Source organism: Fusarium falciforme, chromosome 1 (assembly GCF_026873545.1).
Source record: "Fusarium falciforme chromosome 1, complete sequence".
NCBI classification, from domain to species: Eukaryota; Fungi; Ascomycota; class Sordariomycetes; order Hypocreales; family Nectriaceae; genus Fusarium; species Fusarium falciforme.
In genome coordinates, this window is record NC_070544.1 from 6,078,314 (window position 1) to 6,097,548 (window position 19,235).

The 19,235-nt window shown below is 53.6% G+C and overlaps 4 protein-coding genes across 4 annotated transcripts; 3 read left to right on the forward strand and 1 right to left on the reverse strand.

The window, feature by feature from the left end:
* Positions 1–2,376: 2,376 nt before the first annotated feature.
* Positions 2,377–6,476, forward strand: NCS54_00174400 (Transcription initiation factor TFIID, subunit TAF1; the record flags this gene model as incomplete). The annotated part of the gene is made up of 4 exons (XM_053147362.1): positions 2,377–5,360; positions 5,525–5,581; positions 5,632–5,826; positions 6,368–6,476. 4 exons carry the CDS (start codon positions 2,377–2,379, stop codon positions 6,474–6,476), a joined length of 3,345 nt encoding a protein of 1,114 aa, XP_053003337.1.
* Positions 6,477–9,735: 3,259 nt separating this feature from the next.
* NCS54_00174500 (MADS-box domain-containing protein) lies at positions 9,736–11,873 on the forward strand (the record flags this gene model as incomplete). The annotated part of the gene is made up of 3 exons (XM_053147363.1): positions 9,736–9,791; positions 9,878–10,034; positions 10,128–11,873. 3 exons carry the CDS (start codon positions 9,736–9,738, stop codon positions 11,871–11,873), a joined length of 1,959 nt encoding a protein of 652 aa, XP_053003338.1.
* Positions 11,874–12,530: 657 nt separating this feature from the next.
* On the reverse strand, positions 12,531–13,169 carry NCS54_00174600 (FAS1 domain-containing protein; the record flags this gene model as incomplete). Its single annotated transcript, XM_053147364.1, has 2 exons — positions 12,531–12,563; positions 12,615–13,169. 2 exons carry the CDS (start codon positions 13,167–13,169, stop codon positions 12,531–12,533), a joined length of 588 nt encoding a protein of 195 aa, XP_053003339.1.
* A 3,709-nt stretch (positions 13,170–16,878) lies between these two features.
* NCS54_00174700 (Hypothetical protein) lies at positions 16,879–19,033 on the forward strand (the record flags this gene model as incomplete). Its single annotated transcript, XM_053147365.1, has 4 exons — positions 16,879–16,912; positions 16,984–17,052; positions 17,190–17,427; positions 17,482–19,033. 4 exons carry the CDS (start codon positions 16,879–16,881, stop codon positions 19,031–19,033), a joined length of 1,893 nt encoding a protein of 630 aa, XP_053003340.1.
* Between the last annotated feature and the right edge of the window lie 202 nt (positions 19,034–19,235).

Consider the following 19,235-nt stretch of genomic DNA (forward strand, 5'->3'; position numbering starts at 1 on the left):
TGTTTCCATCTACTCCTTCTTTCTACGTACATATTCTGTCTTTTCCTGATTTAATGACCTGTTCACGACTTCTTGGAATGGCTGGTAGCAAAGCCAGCCAGGACTGATGGATTGTTATGCTCTACGGCGTTGGGATTATGGCGTTGATGATGATGGGTTTAGAGGCTATCCTCACATCTTCTGCTGGCGTTTTTACCTAGAACGGCGGCTCAGTGCTACAAAATTACCAAGGCCTTATCGAATTTGCATTGAATACAACTACCTATTTCTGATGACAAGTGTGGTTCCAAACCCAAGTGTGACATTTCCAACATCATCAACATACAGACTCATGCACAATCGCAGGCTGTGTATCACAACACCGCGCAGACACAATGGCTGTCATTTACATCAGCTCGGCCAATTCCCGACTCATTTACGCCTTAGCCGACTTCAATTTCCTCGCGGCGTATTCCTCTTCGGGCGCAAGGTTGTGAATCCCCCAAGGCATAATACTAATCGCCCACCATCACCAAGTTACAACTTAATCAATGCAAATCACCGGTCTAGAACCAAGGCACACTGGCGTTAGCACTCGTATGGTGCCACGGACTCCCCAACCGGGATACGCAACGGGGCAGACAGCAATACGCCAGGGATCAACAGATGCTGAGGTCACATTTTCCGATACGCTCTCTTGCATTGTTTGAGACCCAAACAGGAACTGGCCGAAGGACTGCGCCCACTGCGTCATATGAGGTCTTGCTCGGTTACAGACGCCCAAACTATTGACGAAATGGATGTACGGGCCGCTTCAAGATGAGAATTGACAATATTGATTGCATCTCCGTAAGTTGGCGGTGAGGCCTCATGCTCTGAGGGAGAGGCTTTGGTCGGTGGAGGATTCGTCCGCTTACAACGGAGCTAAGCCATGTCAGCGCGGGAGACAGCACATACTGGTGTCTAATCCAGATCTGACTTCATTATGCGATCTACCTGGCGGGCGGACCATGGAACCATTAACGGTTGTCCAAGTGTAAGTCGTTTGGTTGAACAATCTCCAGCATGCCTCATGCCTCGACCCTGGAACATTTGTATAGATAAGGATGAAAAGAACCCAGTGCATTATCTAGGATAACTAGGTATCTTGTTTGGTCCGAAGTCCAGGCGTTTGTGCTTCCAACTGCCGTTTTAAGGATGAATGCCAGGTGAGACCATCGTGTAGACGAAAGCTTTCATGCATCGAAGCTATCCCGAAGTGTGATGAAGCTTGACACTGTCTCAATATGAGAATTGACCTTACCGGTCAATAGAAAAGTAGTGATTTCCAATACTCCCTTACTGTTGGCATGGCCACTACCCGGTACCCAGCATGAGAGTGCTGAGGTCTTCAAATGATGGGAGCGGAGATAGTCTGTAAGCACGTATTGGAATCGGATAAAATATCAACATTGGGAGAATACAAAAGTGCGATTGATTGCCTAGGAGAATCGCTATTGTGAGGCGCGATTGTTTAACTCATTGCAACGAGGAATTAGACTTGGGGATGGGGCGATTGGAACTTCAGCCGGAGGGCAATTGAAGGATCAAGGCAATGAGGGAGTCCATCCAAGAATGGTCTAATGGTTCAAGAGCACAGAAATTACCTTCTATGATTTCATCCTTGACCCTACTAGGTGTTGAATGTTAACCTAGGTAAGGTAGCCTAACCCTAGCCAGCATTGCTCAGAGTCATGAGCACGACCGTGAATCATGCCCCTCTGCGTATATAACAACCCTCATCTTCCCTTTCAAAAACCAACAAACAACTTGTATCATTGTGTGAATGCGTCCTTGAACCAGCCCACAAACCTGGATCGGGTTGATACCATCATCATCTGGGTTCTCTAATGGCATCACAGGCCCTTTCAACAACTATCTGCGTGTCGCGTCAATCGTCAGCGGCCTAGAAAGGGAAATTTTCACCAAGAGCACCAATAGCGTGCAGTCAAAAACAACCCTTTTAGTACCGAGCTTTGCAGAGAACAATACCGAGGTGGGTTGATTGATGCTCCTAATGTCCCTGTTTTGGTGTTGAAGACGAGAAACGCCACTTCTAATTGCCGCCCCGCCGTGCACGGACCATTCTCCCCCCTTCCATCCTGTCGCGAATTCTATTGGCTGACTCAGCATTCAGGCCCTCGTTCATCTCGCCCCAGCTCCAACCGTGATCGTGAACAACGTGAACCACCGAACTCAAATCAACGACTTTTCGCCCGAAAACGACATTCCTACGCGCCGCCCACCGTCGATCGATCAGCGCGCAAACATCTATTTCGCGCGAGAAGCATGGTATAAGCGCCGCCAACTTGCTGCGGCTTCCAAGCTGTCGAGAGGGGAGATTGCGACGCCGCAACCATGACTACCAATACCGAGTTCTCGTCATTTGACGAGAGTGCCTGGAAGGCCCAGAATGCTGCCGACGACCGAGAGATTGCGAAGCTGCTCGAGCAGAGCCAGGAGGGCGGTAATGGCGGCCTCAAGCTCGACGATACACCCTTCGATCAAACCGGCAAGGCCGACGACGCCGAGGACTTTGAGGACATCAGCGACGATGATCTACCAGAGGAGGAGGAGCCAAGCGCTGGCGTTTCCATGGAAATGCCCGGCCTAACAGATGATGGCGGAACTAGCAATGATGCCGACGACCTGTTTGGCGAAGGACCATCCTCACCCGATCCGATTCTCGGTCCTTCCTCCCCCGCGCCTCACGTTCGCGATGCCGACACTGGTGACGATACTCAGCCTATGGATGCTGGTCTCAGCTTCCCAGGCATCAACTTCGACCCCGAACCCCATCTCAACGGCGCGAACCAAGACCCCGACATCCCTGCCCCGGCCGAAACCGTCGAAGATCTCCTCAAGGCTACCTGGCCTGCGTTTAAGAAGGGACATATTCTGACATGGAGTGAACTCCTTCCAGCCAAGAAGGCTACATGGAAGGAGAAGAAGCCTGTCAAGAAGCCCAAGCCTCTTGTCACTAGCAAGCTCACATTGGATCTCGCCCCCGACCAGGAAAAGCTCTTCCGCATCCCCGGCACTGCAACCATTACTCGTAAGGCAAAGCAGAATGAAGAAAGGGGCCTCGTGTTGTGTGGTCAAGACGATGGGAATCAAGCCGACGATGTTGTACAATTCGACCTCGACCAAGAATCCGACTCAGAAACCGTTGCCGGCTTTACCCTCCGCGACATCGAACTCGCCTGCGAGGACTGGAGTGTCCACATTAACACTGTGGAGGCGAATTTCAAGGCGAAGCAAGTCGCCGAGCAGGAACAGCAGCAAGCACGGAAACGTGCATTTGAGGAGCAGGATGACGAGTGGGATGCCGAATTTTTGATGGACCTTGGAGATGATGCGCCACAACGCCCAAAGAAGCGCAAGACCGTCCAGCTTGGCCTGCCTGAGATTCCCCGATACTCGGCTCCATCGTTTGACAACTTTGAAGACACGACGCGCCGAGGCGCTAAGCGTGTTCATCTCGACATGGGTGACCCTTATCTCCTTCTCGACACCCAAGACATCCAGAGAAGCGCAAAGCGACCACGCCAAGACAACAAACTCAAGCGCATGGCCAATGGCAATCTCGGCCGCGATGTCTCCCAGCGATTCAACATTTCCAACGACGAGGCATATGAGGCGCTCAAGGAGAACCACCAAAGCAAGGTCCGCGCCACTCTCGGCAACATTTCTGTCGAACACAGTATGCCAGCCATCAAGCTGTCATGGCCGTACTACAAGGTCAAGCTCAGTGGTACGACTGATGAGTATCATCGCCCTCGTTTCAGGTACAAGAAGTTTGCTGGTCACACTATCAAGTTTGACAAGCCCAACCACCACAAGCGAAAGCAGATGAAGGGCAAGGCACACGAAGTCTTTTTGAAGTCCAAGGACCTGAGCATCAACGACAACTCCGTCGCCGTTCTTTACGAATACTGCGAACAACGCCCCCGAGTTCTGAGCAACTTTGGCATGGGCAATCGTCTCATCAATTATTATCGACGAAAGGATAACAACGACGACGAGCAGCTACCTAAGCAAGAACTCGGCGAGTATCGCATGCTTCTTCCTGAAGATCGATCGCCATTCTCCCTCTTCGGCACTGTCGACGCTGGTGAAACAGTTCCCACCTTGCACAACGAAATGTACCGTGCTCCCGTTTTCAAGCACAACCCTCGAAGCAGCGATTTTCTTGTTGTTCGCAGCACCACTGGAGAGCACGGGTCCAAATGGTTCCTGCACAAGATTGACCATCTTTATGTCGTTGGCCAACAATTCCCTTCGGTGGAGGTTCCGGGACCTCACAGTCGCAAGGTTACGAATGCTTCCAAGAACCGGATGAAGATGCTGGCTTTCCGTATGATTAGGCATAGCGATACGGACAATTGCCAGCTGTCTGACATCACCAAACACATCGCCGAGTCGACCGATACTCAGAATCGTCAAAAGCTCAAGGAATTCCTTCAGTATGACCGAGAGAGTGGTGAAAAGGGCATGTGGCGTCTAAAGCCTGGAGAGATTCTACCAGATGAGAGCGCGATCCGGTCTATGATCAAGCCTGAGGAGGTTTGTTTGCTTGATGCAATGCAACTCGGCATCAAGGAGCTGGAAGATGCCGGATACGACCCTCGAAACGCTACTATCGAGGACGACGTTCAAATGCAGGACGCCGACGGAGACGATGATGATGCTGATGAAGATGGTAGCAGAGTGGCCAAGGGCACGAAGAAACAGCCAGAGAAGCAAGAAGAGACACTCGCCGACAAGATGGCGCCTTGGAAGACGACAAAAGCCTTCATCGATGCATGTGCTCAAAAGGCTATGCTGCAACTCCACGGTGAAGGCGACCCGACAGGCCATGGTCTCGGCTTCAGTTTCATTCGTACGTCTATGAAGGGTGGTTATATCGAAGCCGTCCAAGGACCCCTTGCCACGTCGGCTGATGCCATGGAACGGGAAAAGCGAGCAAACGGTGGGCACGCTTACAACGTCAAGAAGCAGCAGGCCATGTATGAGGAGGGCATCCGTGAGATCTGGGAGAAGCAGAAGGCGACACTCTCAGATGCTCAGGAACATGACGACAAAGATGTTGCAGTGACAGAAGATGAGGATGACAGATTTAACGTGCAGTCTGCGATGACCCCAGCGCAGTTCGACGACGGTACTAGCCAAATTAGTGGTTTGACTTCATCCAGCCGACACCCACGACGCGCGATCCGCATCACACGAGACGTCCGGATGCCCGACGGCACCATCCAACAGCGAACCGAAGTTGTTCACGATCCGGTTGTGATTTCGCAATATATGAAGCGACGAACTGAGGCGGACCTTGAAATGAGAGAGTACGTGCCCACACCCATTTTCAACAACGCAATCCAGAGAAGGCCATGCAGGGGACACTTGTCGACCAAGCCAAAACGATCATACGGAGTCGGCATCCCTGGCTCGCAGAGGGATATTGTTGGACTTTCGTTTCGTGCAGCGGCTTACGTATATCTTTCAACAGCATCTACAGTTCAAGGCCTACGGGCAATGCCGACCATGACCGTCTTGCAGGCATTAGGTATGTTGTTCTGAGAGTGACGAACGAGCGGTTTCACTGACTATGAACAGAATCAAGAAGGAACTCGAGCGACTCGAGAAGAACAAGGCCCGACGACAAGCTCGAGAGCAGCAGAAGGAGCTACACCAGAAAGCCAGCGCTGGGGATGCCGCATCACCGAGCGTTAATGGGGATAAGATCCCCACTGGAACAACTCGCAAGTGTGCCAATTGTGGCCAGGTCGGTCACATCAAGACCAATAAGAAGTATGACTCCCCCAATTACACCCCCAGTTTCATCCCCTTCCCCATCGCCGTTTGATGGGTGGGGATCTTACCACCGAGCCAAGTCCAAGCGAGCAAAAGTTAGCAAGCCTCGCCTGCAAATCCTGATGGAAAAGTGCGATCGGGAGGCAAGCCGAAACGCCGAGTTGAAGGCCCGGCGAGACAGGATTGCGGCACTTCAGCAAGAGAAGGTCGACAAAGCCGCGAAGAAGCAGGAAGAGCTGGAACGCCGCCAAGCCGAAGCTAAACGGCTACAAGAGGAGAGAGCGGCACAAAAAAAGCTCAAAGAAGAGCTTCAACAACAGGCCCGAGAGCAGAAGGCCAGGGCACAACAACTGGAACGCGACCGACGGGAGCTAAAACGCATCCGACGGGAACGGGCGATGCCCAGATGGCGATCTGGGACTGGCTGGCGCTGACTCGGCTCGACTCTGGCGACAACCCGCAACATCTTGACTGCATTTCTCATTTCTTTTGTACTTGAGACGTCCCTGCAAAACCTCTTACTAACTTGTGGTTCAAGGTTATGTCCTCTGCTCAACGGTACGATGAAGGCGGACAACGGTGCTGCCGAGCATGGAGGCTTTGGTAACTACAACGCCCCAACGGGTACTGCTGGGTCACCAAGTTAGCACCGCTTTGCTTTGCCGGCCACAATTGGCCCAATTCTCGAGCGAACAGAGATAAAGATGACGCACGAACGTCCTGGTTGGTCTTTGTAGGCAACGCGACTGCGACAACGAGCGAAATGACTGGACCGACAAGAGTCAGATGTTGAGAGTGAGAAACGAGTCACTCGGTGGAGGTGCTCAGGGAGAGACATGCAGCCCTCAAAACTTTTGGGTTACTCGGACGGAGGGTATGGAAGGGTACGGATTTTTCATTTCTTTTTGCGAAAAGCACATCAAGGCATCGAGATTGCCGACTGCAATGGTTTACTGCATTTACTGGAGTTGGGGATACGATACTTGCTGCTCGAGAGGAAAAGGGCGATGAGGGAAGGCCAGGCAGGACAGGCCTTACAAGCGGACTATGAGACTGTGATTGCGGTCGTCAATTAAAACTTTTAATATCTTGCAATGCTGTTCTCTGGGGCTTAAACCTGTGTGTCCGAGTTGAGCCGGAAGCTGATCATGGACTGGGGGAGGGGACTGACAGCACCTCGGAGCGTTGATAGCACTGTCTACAAGCCCTTCAGTTGAGGGGTTGGAGAAGGAGGCTGTGCCCTCAAAGTGAAGTGATGTGATGTGAGAATCTCGATGCGGTGAAGACACAAACAGCCAACAAGTTGGTGGTGTAAAGGCATCTGCATCGATCCTCGGACCTCTCAGCATCGAGAAGTCTCTCCCGTCAAGCGTAGCCCACCAAATTAGCCCCGTTGCGTCTCCACAGGAAAGCCGGTGAAAACGGGCTAATTGGTCTGGAAAGTTGGTCGGGTCTTGCATGACCTGGAACCCGCGTGAGGCTGCCATGCATAATTGTATTTTTAGAAGCGCACTGGACCCGGTTTGGATGGGACATGAGATCCCATTGTGTGCGGCACTGCACTCACTCGGCCGGGGAGGCGGGAGTTGAATGAGAGAACGTGGACGTGAGAGGTTGGGATTGGGCTTGGGGGGCTTTGGAAGGAGGCTGAGCAGCTTCTGTGGCGGGGTGTCTATCTGATAGCTGATGATCATGAAGTAGCAAGTCATTGACTTTTTTACTCTCTAGGATCATGTGTTCCAGGGAGAGGATTAAGTGATGGAGTCAGAAACGCAGGAACACAACAAAGCCGCGAACCTTGAGAGAGAGTGCGTGCATCAGAAACCAAAACGAGCAAAACACACGGCACGGCACGGGAACGGCATCCCCGGATAAACAGGAAGGAAGCTAAGCTACAGAAGAACGCGCATGGTGAATACGAAAGTCGATGCAGCAGAGAAGGGTGGGAGGGGAGGCTCAGCTGTCGTGGGGCAGTTTAGTTGTCCGTTTTGAAACATAGACAGCAAAGTGATCAGCAGGAACGGACAGGTTTTAAGGTATGCAGGGTGAATCGTCACGGGGCGCGCCGTCAAAGTTGTGTGTGCTGCGCTGTCAATCCCGTTGTTGGTGATGATGGGATGGACGACGCCCTAGCTCGGAGAGGTGATAGCGTCGGTTAGAGGGGAAGTGCCAGGAATTGGCCCTCGCTCTCGGAACGTTTTTTGCGCTTGGAAGCTTGAATTTCCCCCAAGTGCGTTTCAGATTTTGAACCCAGTTGCAATGCCCATATCAGATGCATGACAAGAGGTTCACGCATCATGTTGTCGACGGAATACGAGCATACAAAGATGCATGCTCTGCTGAAACCCCATCTATCCCCCCAACTCTCCTGCAGAAAGACAGCACCAGCGTGACGCAACCAGGCACCAAGAACCGTCGGTTCCAGGGACGCTCCCTGTCACGGTTTGCGTTGTCACAGCGCGCGCCAAGAGAAACATCCCGGGTGGCTAGGCGGAGCAAGCTCGATTCTGCACAGAATGAAACGTGGTACGGCTCATCAAGATGAAGAGACGAGGTCCAAGATGTGTGATGAGGTTGGTGGCTGGGACAGCCGACGGCCCTGAAGGTTGACGCCCGTTTCTAGGGGATCACATCACCCCTGCCGGACAAGAAGAGTCCTACCTACCTCTAGGGCACACCCGGACCCCTTCTACAGTGCCGTGAAATCTCCACCCGGATCCCAAACCGCGTCCATATCCACCCCGTCGGTGAGGTCCGTCCACTCACGTCCGCCTTAGCTAAGCAGGCATCATTTTTTTTCCCGCCTTCCATGCTGCCTTCTTTTTTCTCCCATCATCCCGCGGTCCCCCGAGTGAACACGATCCGTCTATTATTAGAAGCCATCCCAACCACATCCACAAACGCCAGATTCAGCCCCATCGAAACGTCTATCGATCCTCGACCGCTGTCGACAAGGCCTTTACCGCAGCGGGTGCATCGCTTGTCTGTCGCATTGTCCCTGGCCGAATCGTCGCATTCTGGCGCATCGCATCGCCTCCAAGGGAAGCGAAAGCGCACTCTGTTCACTTCTGAAGCTGTCCTGTCCCCTCTCTCTCTCTCTGACTCTCTTCGCGTCACGCTGCGCACTTGCGACAACCATCCTCTGTCGCCCTCCATCGCACATATTGTCCCTGTGAACTTGCTCCCACATACAAAGAGATTATCGCGAATCGCATGCCGTCGTCATCAATCAACGCTCTCCCACGGACCCTTCTCCATCCCCTCAGAGCTAAAAAAGGTACCCAGCCGAGCTTGGCTCTGTCGACACAGATACCGCCCACGCGCTACTGCACAGGTACCCCATCACCAGTTCGCGCCCACTAAGCTACAAAGGTCGCAACGACCTCGGGGTCCTCATTTATCGGCTATTCCCATCCCCTTCGTTCACATTTCCCTTCCCAAATCCTCCCGCTCCACACTTTCTTCTCTTATCCGTCCTTCAACTCTCGACGGCCATTTCACAGCCGCCTCCGTCATCTCACCAGCTTCTTTTCTCTCTCTACATCTCTCTTCGGTCCACTTTCTGTCACCTTTTCTCTCCATCTTCTTCGTGGTATTTCGTTCGTTCCGAAGCATTCCTCGATACCCTTCCTGCTCGACGCCATAACGACCCTTTGTTCTCGCTTACCACCACCCACTTGACCTTGGCCTGACTTGATTCGACTCTGGTGGCACGACTTTGAGCTTCAACTCCCCGACTTTTCTTGTTCACGACCATCGACGCGCCGACGTCACGTATTGCGATCGACTCGACGGCTCTGGCGCTACTGACGACCATCACGCCGCGTCCCTCCGCCACCAACATTCGATCGCCCCGCGTGAAAACGCGATCCATTTCCCTCCAGCTCAGACACACAACTGATCAAGATGGGACGAAGAAAGATTGAGATCAAAGCGATCAAGGATGACAGGAATCGCTCTGTGTAAGTTTTCCGAGATTCTTGCACCACCGGCGCAAGAATCCGATCCGATGTGCCCCTCGAATCTTGCGACTGACTGTCGCGAATAGCACCTTTCTGAAGCGAAAGGGCGGCCTTTTCAAAAAGGCACACGAGCTCTCCGTCCTGTGCTCCGTCGATGTCGCCGTATTCATCTTTGGCAATAACAAGAAGCTTTATGAATATTCATCTTCAGATATGCGACAGCTCATCACACGATACCAATATGTGAGTGTCTCCCCGCCCGCAGGCGCATATGATGCAGCATCAGCATCTGCGGTCGCAACCTCGGCGCGTCATGGCATGCTAACCGGACTACAGCATGGCGGTCCCAACGAACACAAAGGTCCATCCGATTTCAACGGCGGTAACGACGAGGAGGAGGAAGAGGAGGGCGATGGCACTCCTCCCCACGCGCCCGAAGGTGTCGAGAACCAGATGATGCCTCCCCATTTTCACGGCCAAGCTCAGCCCCCGTTCCCCCAGATCCGACACCACACGCCTTCAGCATCGCCGCCCATTGGCAACGGCCCCTTCCAAGGGCACCCAGGTCATCCTATTCAGCGCACACATACCCCACAGCCTTCGATCGGCTCGCGGCCGGGATCTCGAAATGACATCCGCCGGATGGGCCCCGCCATGGTCTCTCAACCTCCGCCTCCTACCGGACCTCCGCATGCCGGGATTAGCTATATGCCTACGCCTCCCATCTACAACCCTCCTCATCCCTCTGGTTTGATGCCCCAGCAGGGGCCTACCCCTCAGTATGCCACCTACCACCCACAGCCGAGTCCAATGCCGCAGCACAGTCCCTACATGGACGACCGAAGATCCCCCATGCCATCGCCTATGCCTCCTGCCTACTCGTCGCAACCGCCTTCGCAAGGGCTTCAGGCTCCGGCGCGTCCAACCCCGTCTCCTCAACCAAACCACCAGCAACTGCCACCGAACCCTATACCACACATCTCTCCGCCTCCACCTCAGCCGCAGCAGGTCGAGCGTCGTCTGCAGGACCCTCCACCACCTCCTCCCGTGGAACCCAAGACGGAATCTCAAGAACGCCCTCAGCCGCCCCTGCTCAACACGGATACAGCCATCAAGAAATTGCCCCAGCGGAAATCTCACAGCATCTTTACGCCCATTGAGGAGAACCGTTCTATTCTATCCCAGCATCTTGCCTCTTTCGCAAATGAGCCCATGAAGTCTGAATCTGCGGCCGCAGCAGCGGCAGCTAATGCGGCCAGTGCGGCCAATCGCTCTCAGTCGGCAGATGGTGCGCTCAACCGAGTGGGTGACACCTCAAAATCGCCTCACTTGCCACAGCGCGCCAGCACACAAGCTGATGACAAGTCCCGAACTGTCTCATTGTCATCAATACCAGAGACCACATTGACGCCGCCCTCACGGTCCAACAGTGTCAAGGTTGGCGGTGGTCCCGGCGGAGCGCGGCCTAGGGGGCCCCGTTTGACGGTGCAGATTCCCGATGGCGGTTCAGAGGCTGGTGGCAGCGCGCGCACAGCTGACTCTAATTCACCGCGGAATCCTACAGAGAGCACAACGCAGGCGCCTCAACGCCACAACTCTCAGTCATCGCTCGTCTTACCGCCTCCATCACCTTCTGCCCAAACATTGCTGTCAGCCGGCGCCACCGGGCCACCGAACCCCTTTGCTCGGCCGCCTCCTCAGCAGAACGTGAACGGTGACACTCCAGTATCAGCACTACCGTCTCGATTCCTGACAAATGAGTTGTTGCCAAGCCCGAGTAGTTTCTATCCAGATTGGAACTTCAGGGGGGGCGACAGCAATACGCTTCCCAGCCCGCTCAACTTTGCTACTCCTGTAGTTGGGTCAGGGCCCAGCTTCCTGAGAGATGACAACTTGAATTCCAGTATCAATAGCAACTCGAACAATAACGCTACATCCACCTCCAACGGCACCTACAATTCGAGTTTGCATGTCAATACAAGCAATTCAACGGCAACGAAGCGTAAAACGCCCGAGTTGGGTGCCACAGCCCAGAGTGAGGCAGAGGAGTCGACGGACCCCAAGAGAGTCAAGGTTGAGTGATTTCGACTGCTTGACTCTTGATACTTGTCCGATTCTTCACCATTCAAAAGTTCTTATTGATGTATTCCACGATCAACGACATAATGGGCTGGACTCTGCGTGTCATTCATGATAGCGTGGGCCATGCATTTAATCTCGTTACGAGTATCATGCCAACATTTCCGGCCTTTTTCTTACTTCTCGCATCATCCATCAGATGCATCGCCGTCCTTTTCTTACTTGCGGCACTTTTTTCTTGACACATTGGGGGGCGTTCTTCACAGACGGGCAACTTCTCAAGTTCACTTCTTGACACTTCAATTCTTTTTATACCTATGGGCTTGTAGCCCTGACTTAGTCTCTGGGGTTTTCTGCTGGACGGTAGGCTTGGGGCGGACAATGGTTACAAACTTATGTTATGAGAGATGTGGGAATCACCACTCTAGGGTTCGACAATGGTGTTTTTGTTGTTTTGTTCCATTTTCTGTCTGGGTTTCTTTTGATCTGGAGTTCATAGATGATACCGGCGACGTGAACACGTTTATCAAGTCAATTCTATATACTGGATGAACAAAGACTGAGATAGTGAGTGAAAGCAGTGTAGTGTCTATCAAATCATGTGCGCAAAATCGTCAAGTGTCATTACTCGTGTATCCTGTTGCCTTCGAGTGCGAAAAGTTAGGCGTAGTTCAATACTCCCTTGAGAATCCACTACTCGTCGTTAGTATGTGTTCATCACCAGTATCGACATGTGCAACTTACCAGTTCTCCGTTACCGACCTGACCGACCACATGCTCAACCTCGATCTCATCCGGCATAATCACCCTCTTGCCATCCTTCTCAACCCACCAAACATCCTTACCCCCAACAGTCTTGACCTTGTTATTCTCCCCCCACGGGCTCTCCGGCACAAGATGCGCCTCCACAAATCTCCTCATATTCGTCCGCGCGCGATCCTGCCCCTTGTCACCCTCATACGCATCCGCCCCCAACGCAGCATAATCCCCCGGCTGCTCCCATGGCTTCCGCGGGAGCGCGTCCACAGCCGAGTTGAGCGGCGCAAGCACGGTGGTATTTGTCCCAAGGTCGGAGAGCCGCTCGTCAGTCGAAGGATCCATCCGCGCAAACGAGGAGAACGACGTCAGCGAGCGCTGAGTGCCCAGGATGTCGGCGAGGGCGACCGAGGGTTGGTTGAGCGGCGCTGCGGGCATGACGGGGAGGTGTAGACGGTGGAGATCTGGTTTGACGTCGCCGAGAGGGACTTGGGAGGATGTGGAGAGGGTGAGGAGGGTTGATAGCGCGAGGAGAGGTTTCATGGTGATGGTTGGACTTTGGTGATGGTTGCTGCGGGTGGTACGTCATGATGCGGGTTGGGAAGAAGCGGGATTTGAGGAGGGGGTAACGTGACTAATCACGGGATGTGGAACTTACACCTGACCATCACATCAACCCAGTGAACTCTTCTGTTCTTGAGGAGGTGAAACATGGTCAAGTTTCATAATTGTCATACTATTTAGCCATGCCTATGGTAGTCAAGGAGAACCAGCCTGGTGGCTTTATTGATGTAAGCTCTCTTCTTGGTTTGAGTCGCCCACCCTGTAGGCAGTCATGGAGAAGGTCTAGCTCTTTTCTATTTGAAATACCAAAGTCCAATAGGGACTATTAACACATATTTATCTTATTTGCTTCCAAATTAAGCCAGTGGGGGCTGTAGGAAACGAGAAAACGAGGTGCAAGGTTGACGATTATCACCATCACAGGAAGCAAGACTTGTTGTCTATCTACAGACTGAGGAAGACGGGAGAGGCAGCTGTTTCGGCAGAAAATAATCCAAGGGCTCACATCTCTGTCAGTATATACCTCCGGCAGTTTTACAAGGCTGTATCGCTTGAGTGTGTTTGAGTTGCTCACTGTGTTAACCCCGTCTAAGAAAACAAAGACATCCTAGATAGCATCCGTCGATAATCAAGTTCCATCTCTGGTCCCAAATTTTGAACAGCGCCAGAATACAGAATCCTTCATCACTTGGGGAGGTATGGCTAGTGTGGTTAGCGAATGTGTTTTTTGTTGGCCATATTGCTGCTGTAGGCCAAGCAAGAGGGCAGAAGGGTGCTGTACAAGGAAGACCTGGACGGATCCAGCGGTGACGGCGAAATGACCAGTAGAATAACATGATTTGTTCCAACTCCTATAGTTGCAGCTGGGTGCGAAGGGGCTAGGCTTCCGTCCATCGTCAGGTAGTTGTTAACTGAGGTTGATGTGATCAGAGCACTCTACATCAACTAGAGCAGAGGATCTTTGTCATGATTCAACATCATCACAGTACGTCAGAGTGGACTAAGAAGGCCAATCCTTCTTGGCCAAGTCTCTTCAACGAAGAAAGTCTTTCCATATCCCCATGTTCCGCACTCAGGAACGCCGTTAGTTGTTTAAGTAGGACAACAGTAATGCAACGTCCCATTCCCTACATCGTTCTCAAGTATTCTGACTCCTTTTTGGCTACCGTTAGGAGCGACTAGGTTCAGTGAGTGGCACTCCAGTAGTCCGTTGTCGGGTGTTCAGCGTAAAGTTCAAAGCGTAAGTCATCTTAACAAGGAACCGGCCCAAGACGGAAACACTACCTAATTAAGAAACAAAACCAGTGACGAAGCGTCCCAAACAGGGAATTGTTCTGCTTCAAAGCAGGATCCTTCTTCCCTCTGTTCTCTGGGCTCCAGGGCAGTGTTTCTGGGGAACAAGTTGTCGCTGAGTTGAAACCGTGATATTTAGGGTAGCCAACTACGAGCTGGATGATGCAAGTGTCCTCATGATGGTGATGACAAGGATCAAACAACGGCCTCATTGCAACATTATCCCCCTGGCTGGTCGATTCATTTCACTCATCCGATTCTGCTTGAACAAACCGGCTTGCTCCCCTGACTCGGCACACCAGGTGAAGTCCCGTCTCAGACACGTGAAAGTGACAGCTGAGTCAGCATCCCCAGACTTGGCACTCTGCGGAGAAGAGGCAATCAGCTCACGGCAACGGAGGTAAGCGATGGCAATCTGGATAAACGGACGACCTCAGTGGCGGAGGCTCAGTCTCATTTCCGGGGTCAGATGATGCACGTGCAGAATCTGGGGAAAGTCAACTGTCTCGCTTGGTGCCCCAGACGGCGGAGGAAGAGCACTTTCACGTGCTTTTTTGAACCTTCGACGTGCAAAGTTTCAAAGGCCAGATGATCAACTTGTCGCAAGCCTCACCATGCTACCTTACTCGTGGGCGTGGGAATGGCGGCGGCTCGAAGGGCCTTCCACCCAAACGTGACGAATGAGAAGACGATCCAACAACGTCAGGAACAAACGGGACAAGGACCCTAATGCATCGAAGGGTTGAAAGGGTCATGGGCGTCATGGATAAGTGTTGATCGAGGCTTGGGGACGAGTTTCAACGACTCATGTGCTTCTTGTTGGAGAGCCATTGGCATGTGAAAGTCGAGTGAAAGCGCGGAGAATGGTCAGCAACTTTGAGTCCTTCGGGTTTACGGCTGGGACTGGAGTCATGTGACCAGTTGGAGCAAGTCCTTCCAGAGCGGACCGTGGCGGTCCGGTCACATGGCCGAGACCTCGGTGACAAGTCCGGGGCTTGTGGGGTTTGGGGGAAGGAACCATCATTGGTCAAAGTTTTTGGATGTCAGTCGAGAGAAGATGGAGAGCTGCATGAGGAGATGAACGTGGAGAGGCTCTTTTCACATGCTTTGAAGTGGAAATTGGAGAATAGAAGAGATCAACTTGCCATGATCAACAGCAACACACCACGTGCAACTCTCACAATCAACCTCGTCTCACTTCAAACAGCTCCCCCAAGCTCGGGAATGAGAACAGCGAGCTGGGCCTCCAAACCAGGGACATCCTTAGCTCCCCCCACAATTTCCAATCCCCCATCTGCTTCTCCTCGTCGCCAAAAGCGGGGACCTCGGCACACCGCACGCGAGAGAGAGCGGACCGTGTGGCCAGTCAGGGGAGTCGAGGGTCGCAGTGAATAGCGGAGGAAGAGGTCATCGGTGGGTTGCCCGGCGCAGAACGGTGGCCGGAGAGAGGGAGTACGGCCTTTCGGCGTAGCTTGCGGCGAGAGGATCGGAGGGAAAGAGAGAAGGTTGGTGATCCAGTCGGAGAGCTTGTATTTGTATTCTCCGTAGTCTTGACCCTTTAATGGTTCAACCTCCTCCAACCAACCTGTTCTTGCATGCATCACATCCCTTTCCATCCAATTCAAGGTGAGTTTTGAGATCCTCCAACTTGACCGTTCCCCCAAACTTGGGTAGTGGCGGGGTCGGATACTGGCGGACCTGAGACGCTAGAGCTCAGCGGGCAGAACATCCGCTTCCGGGGACCAAGCCTGGGCTGCTGAGAAAACGCCGGCAGCTGATTTGCGACTCCCCGCGAACGAACGTTACGGAGACGGCCCATCCTGGGGATGTCTTTCTTTGCGCCGTGACATCAGGCTTTGCTGCAGAAGTTCATGAGGACATTGGCTAACGTGTTTGTCCTTTGTCAAGAACAGGGTATAGATGCTTGTGCTGTCTTCAAAGCGCACTCTTCTCCAGGCTCTCCGACGTAACTGTACCTCTGGTATAACCTCCGAACCTTGACCAGCCCAGCCCAGGCCCACTCCTGGTCGTTGACGCAGTTTCCCCATAAACCCAAGGGTGGTCCGCGCCTTCCAGGTGTTTACCGCTGTCGCAGTTGCCAGTGTCTCTCGCGCGCACACGCTCACGCTCACACTCGTACCTTCCCCCATCCCTCGACCTCGGCTCGCTCACTTCGCCTCCTCGGCCTTGTTGGCGTCGCACCCCATTCCGGCAGAGACTTAAGACTCGACCTTGATCCTCTCGTCCAAACTTTGACTTCTTTTTTACTTCTCCATCCTCACCATTCCCTTTCCTCTTGCTTGACGTGCGACTGCTTTGTTGCTTTCATCCCTATTCCTCATCACGTCATCACCGCCATCCTCATACCCCATCACCACCACATACACACACAACAATGGCTCCTAGAGTAATTGTCGTGGGCGGCGGCCGTAAGTTCTTGCGCATTGTCCTGAGTCGCCATCCGCGACTCTGACAGTTCTCTGGCTAACTTGATTCTCAGTTTCTGGTCTGTCTGCTGCGCACACCATTTACCTGGCTGGCGGCAACGTCGTTGTCCTTGACAAGCAGGGTAAGTCGCTTTCACATGATCTCACACTACAGGCTCTTGGCGCATTCTGAGCGCCTTGACCTGGACTATTCTCTCCACCACTTGGCACTTGCGCTCGCTCCCGTGTGACCTCTGCTGACATGTGCTTCCCCGCGCAGGCTTCTTCGGCGGCAACTCTACCAAGGCTACTTCCGGTATCAACGGTGCCCTCACCCGGACACAGGTCGAGGCCGGTATTCCCGACAGCGTCAAGCAGTTCTACGATGATACCCTCAAGTCAGCCCGTGACAAGGCTCGTCCCGACCTGATCAAGGTCCTCACCTACAAGTCCGCCGCTGCCGTCGAGTGGCTTCAGGATGAGTTCAACCTCGACCTCACCCTCGTCTCTCGTCTGGGGTAAGTTCAATTCGCATGCGCATTCACATGAGAGCCGGATCTAACTGGTTATAGTGGTCACTCCCAGCCCCGAACCCACCGAGGACACGATGCCAAGTTCCCCGGTATGGCCATCACATACGCCCTCATGCAGCGCCTCGAGGAGCTTGCCGAGAACGAGCCCGAGCGTGTCCAGATTATCAAGAAGGCCCGTGTCACCGAGCTGAACAAGGAGGGCAACCACGTCACTGGTGTCAAGTACGAGCATGATGGCGAGATCATCTCCATTGACGGCCCCGTCGTTCTTGCTACCGGTGGTTACGCTGCCGATTTCTCCGATTCCTCTCTGCTCAAGAAGCACCGCCCCGATACCTATGGCCTTGCCACCACCAACGGCACACACGCTACTGGTGACGGCCAGAAGATGGTCATGGCCATTGGCGGTAACGGTATCGACATGGACAAGGTCCAGGTCCACCCCACTGGTCTCGTTGACCCCAAGGACCCTGGCTCCAAGTGGAAGTTCCTTGCCGCTGAGGCTCTCCGTGGTGAGGGCGGTCTGCTCCTGAACGCCGACGGTGACCGATTCTGCGATGAGCTTGGCCACCGTGACTACGTCTCTGGCAAGATGTGGGAGGAGAAGGACAAGAACAAGTTCCCCATCCGACTTGTTCTCAACTCCAAGGCCTCCAAGGTCCTTGACTTCCACACCCGCCACTACTCTGGCCGTGGCCTCATGAAGAAGATGACCGGCAAGGAGCTCGCCAAGGAGATTGGCTGCACCCCTGACCACCTCCAGAAGACCTTCAAGACCTACAACTCCATCGCCGATGGCAAGCAGAAGGACCCCTGGGGCAAGAGATTCTTCCACAACCTGCCCCTCGACATCGATGACGACTTCCACGTTGCCGTCATGGAGCCCGTTCTGCACTTCACCATGGGTGGTATTGAGATCAACGACAAGGCCGAGGTCCTGAACCAGGACAAGCAGCCCTTCGAGGGTCTCTATGCCTGTGGTGAGCTGGCTGGTGGTGTCCACGGTGCCAACCGTCTGGGCGGCTCGTCTCTTCTCGGCTGTGTCGTGTACGGCCGTGTCGCTGGTGACACGGCCAGCAACTACCTCTTCCGAAAGGCTCTCCAGGGCAGTGCCGGCGCCGCTCAGCGTGTCGGCCAGATCTCGCTGCATCTTGACCCTTCGGTCCCCAACCAGGTCACAGTCTCGTGGGGCGCTGGAGGTGCTGCTCCTTCCGGCTCCGGTGCACCCTCGGCAATCGCCGAGCAGGCTACGGCTGCTGCCGGCCCTGCTCCCGTTAAGGAGGATGGTGCCAAGGCCTCCAAGCCCAACGACCCCAAGTCGTTTAAGGTCCCTGAGAAGGAGTTCACCATGGAGGAGATTGCCAAGCACAACACCAAGGAGAGCGTGTGGGTTGTTGTCAAGGGTGTCGTGATGGACCTCAGCGACTGGCTCGAGGAGCACCCCGGCGGTGTCCAGGCTATCCTGAACTTCATGGGTCGCGATGCCACCGAGGAGTTTGAGATGCTGCACGACGACGAGGTGATCCCCAAGTACGCTCCTCAGCAGGTGATTGGCCGCGTCAAGGGCCAGGAGGTGACTCTGGAGCCTTGAGAGAGAGGTGATTACCCTGTGTAACGATGGTGACGCGGCAAGCAGCCGTAATGACTTGAGTTCTGTGCGAGAGTCTGTAGCTCATGCTGAAAAGGGGCTATGGCATTAGGCGTCAAGGATTTTGTATTGATATGGCGGGATTCATGCAGATTTGTTGCAATCTACTTTGATACTATTTATGAAGACACCATTTAGATCTGGA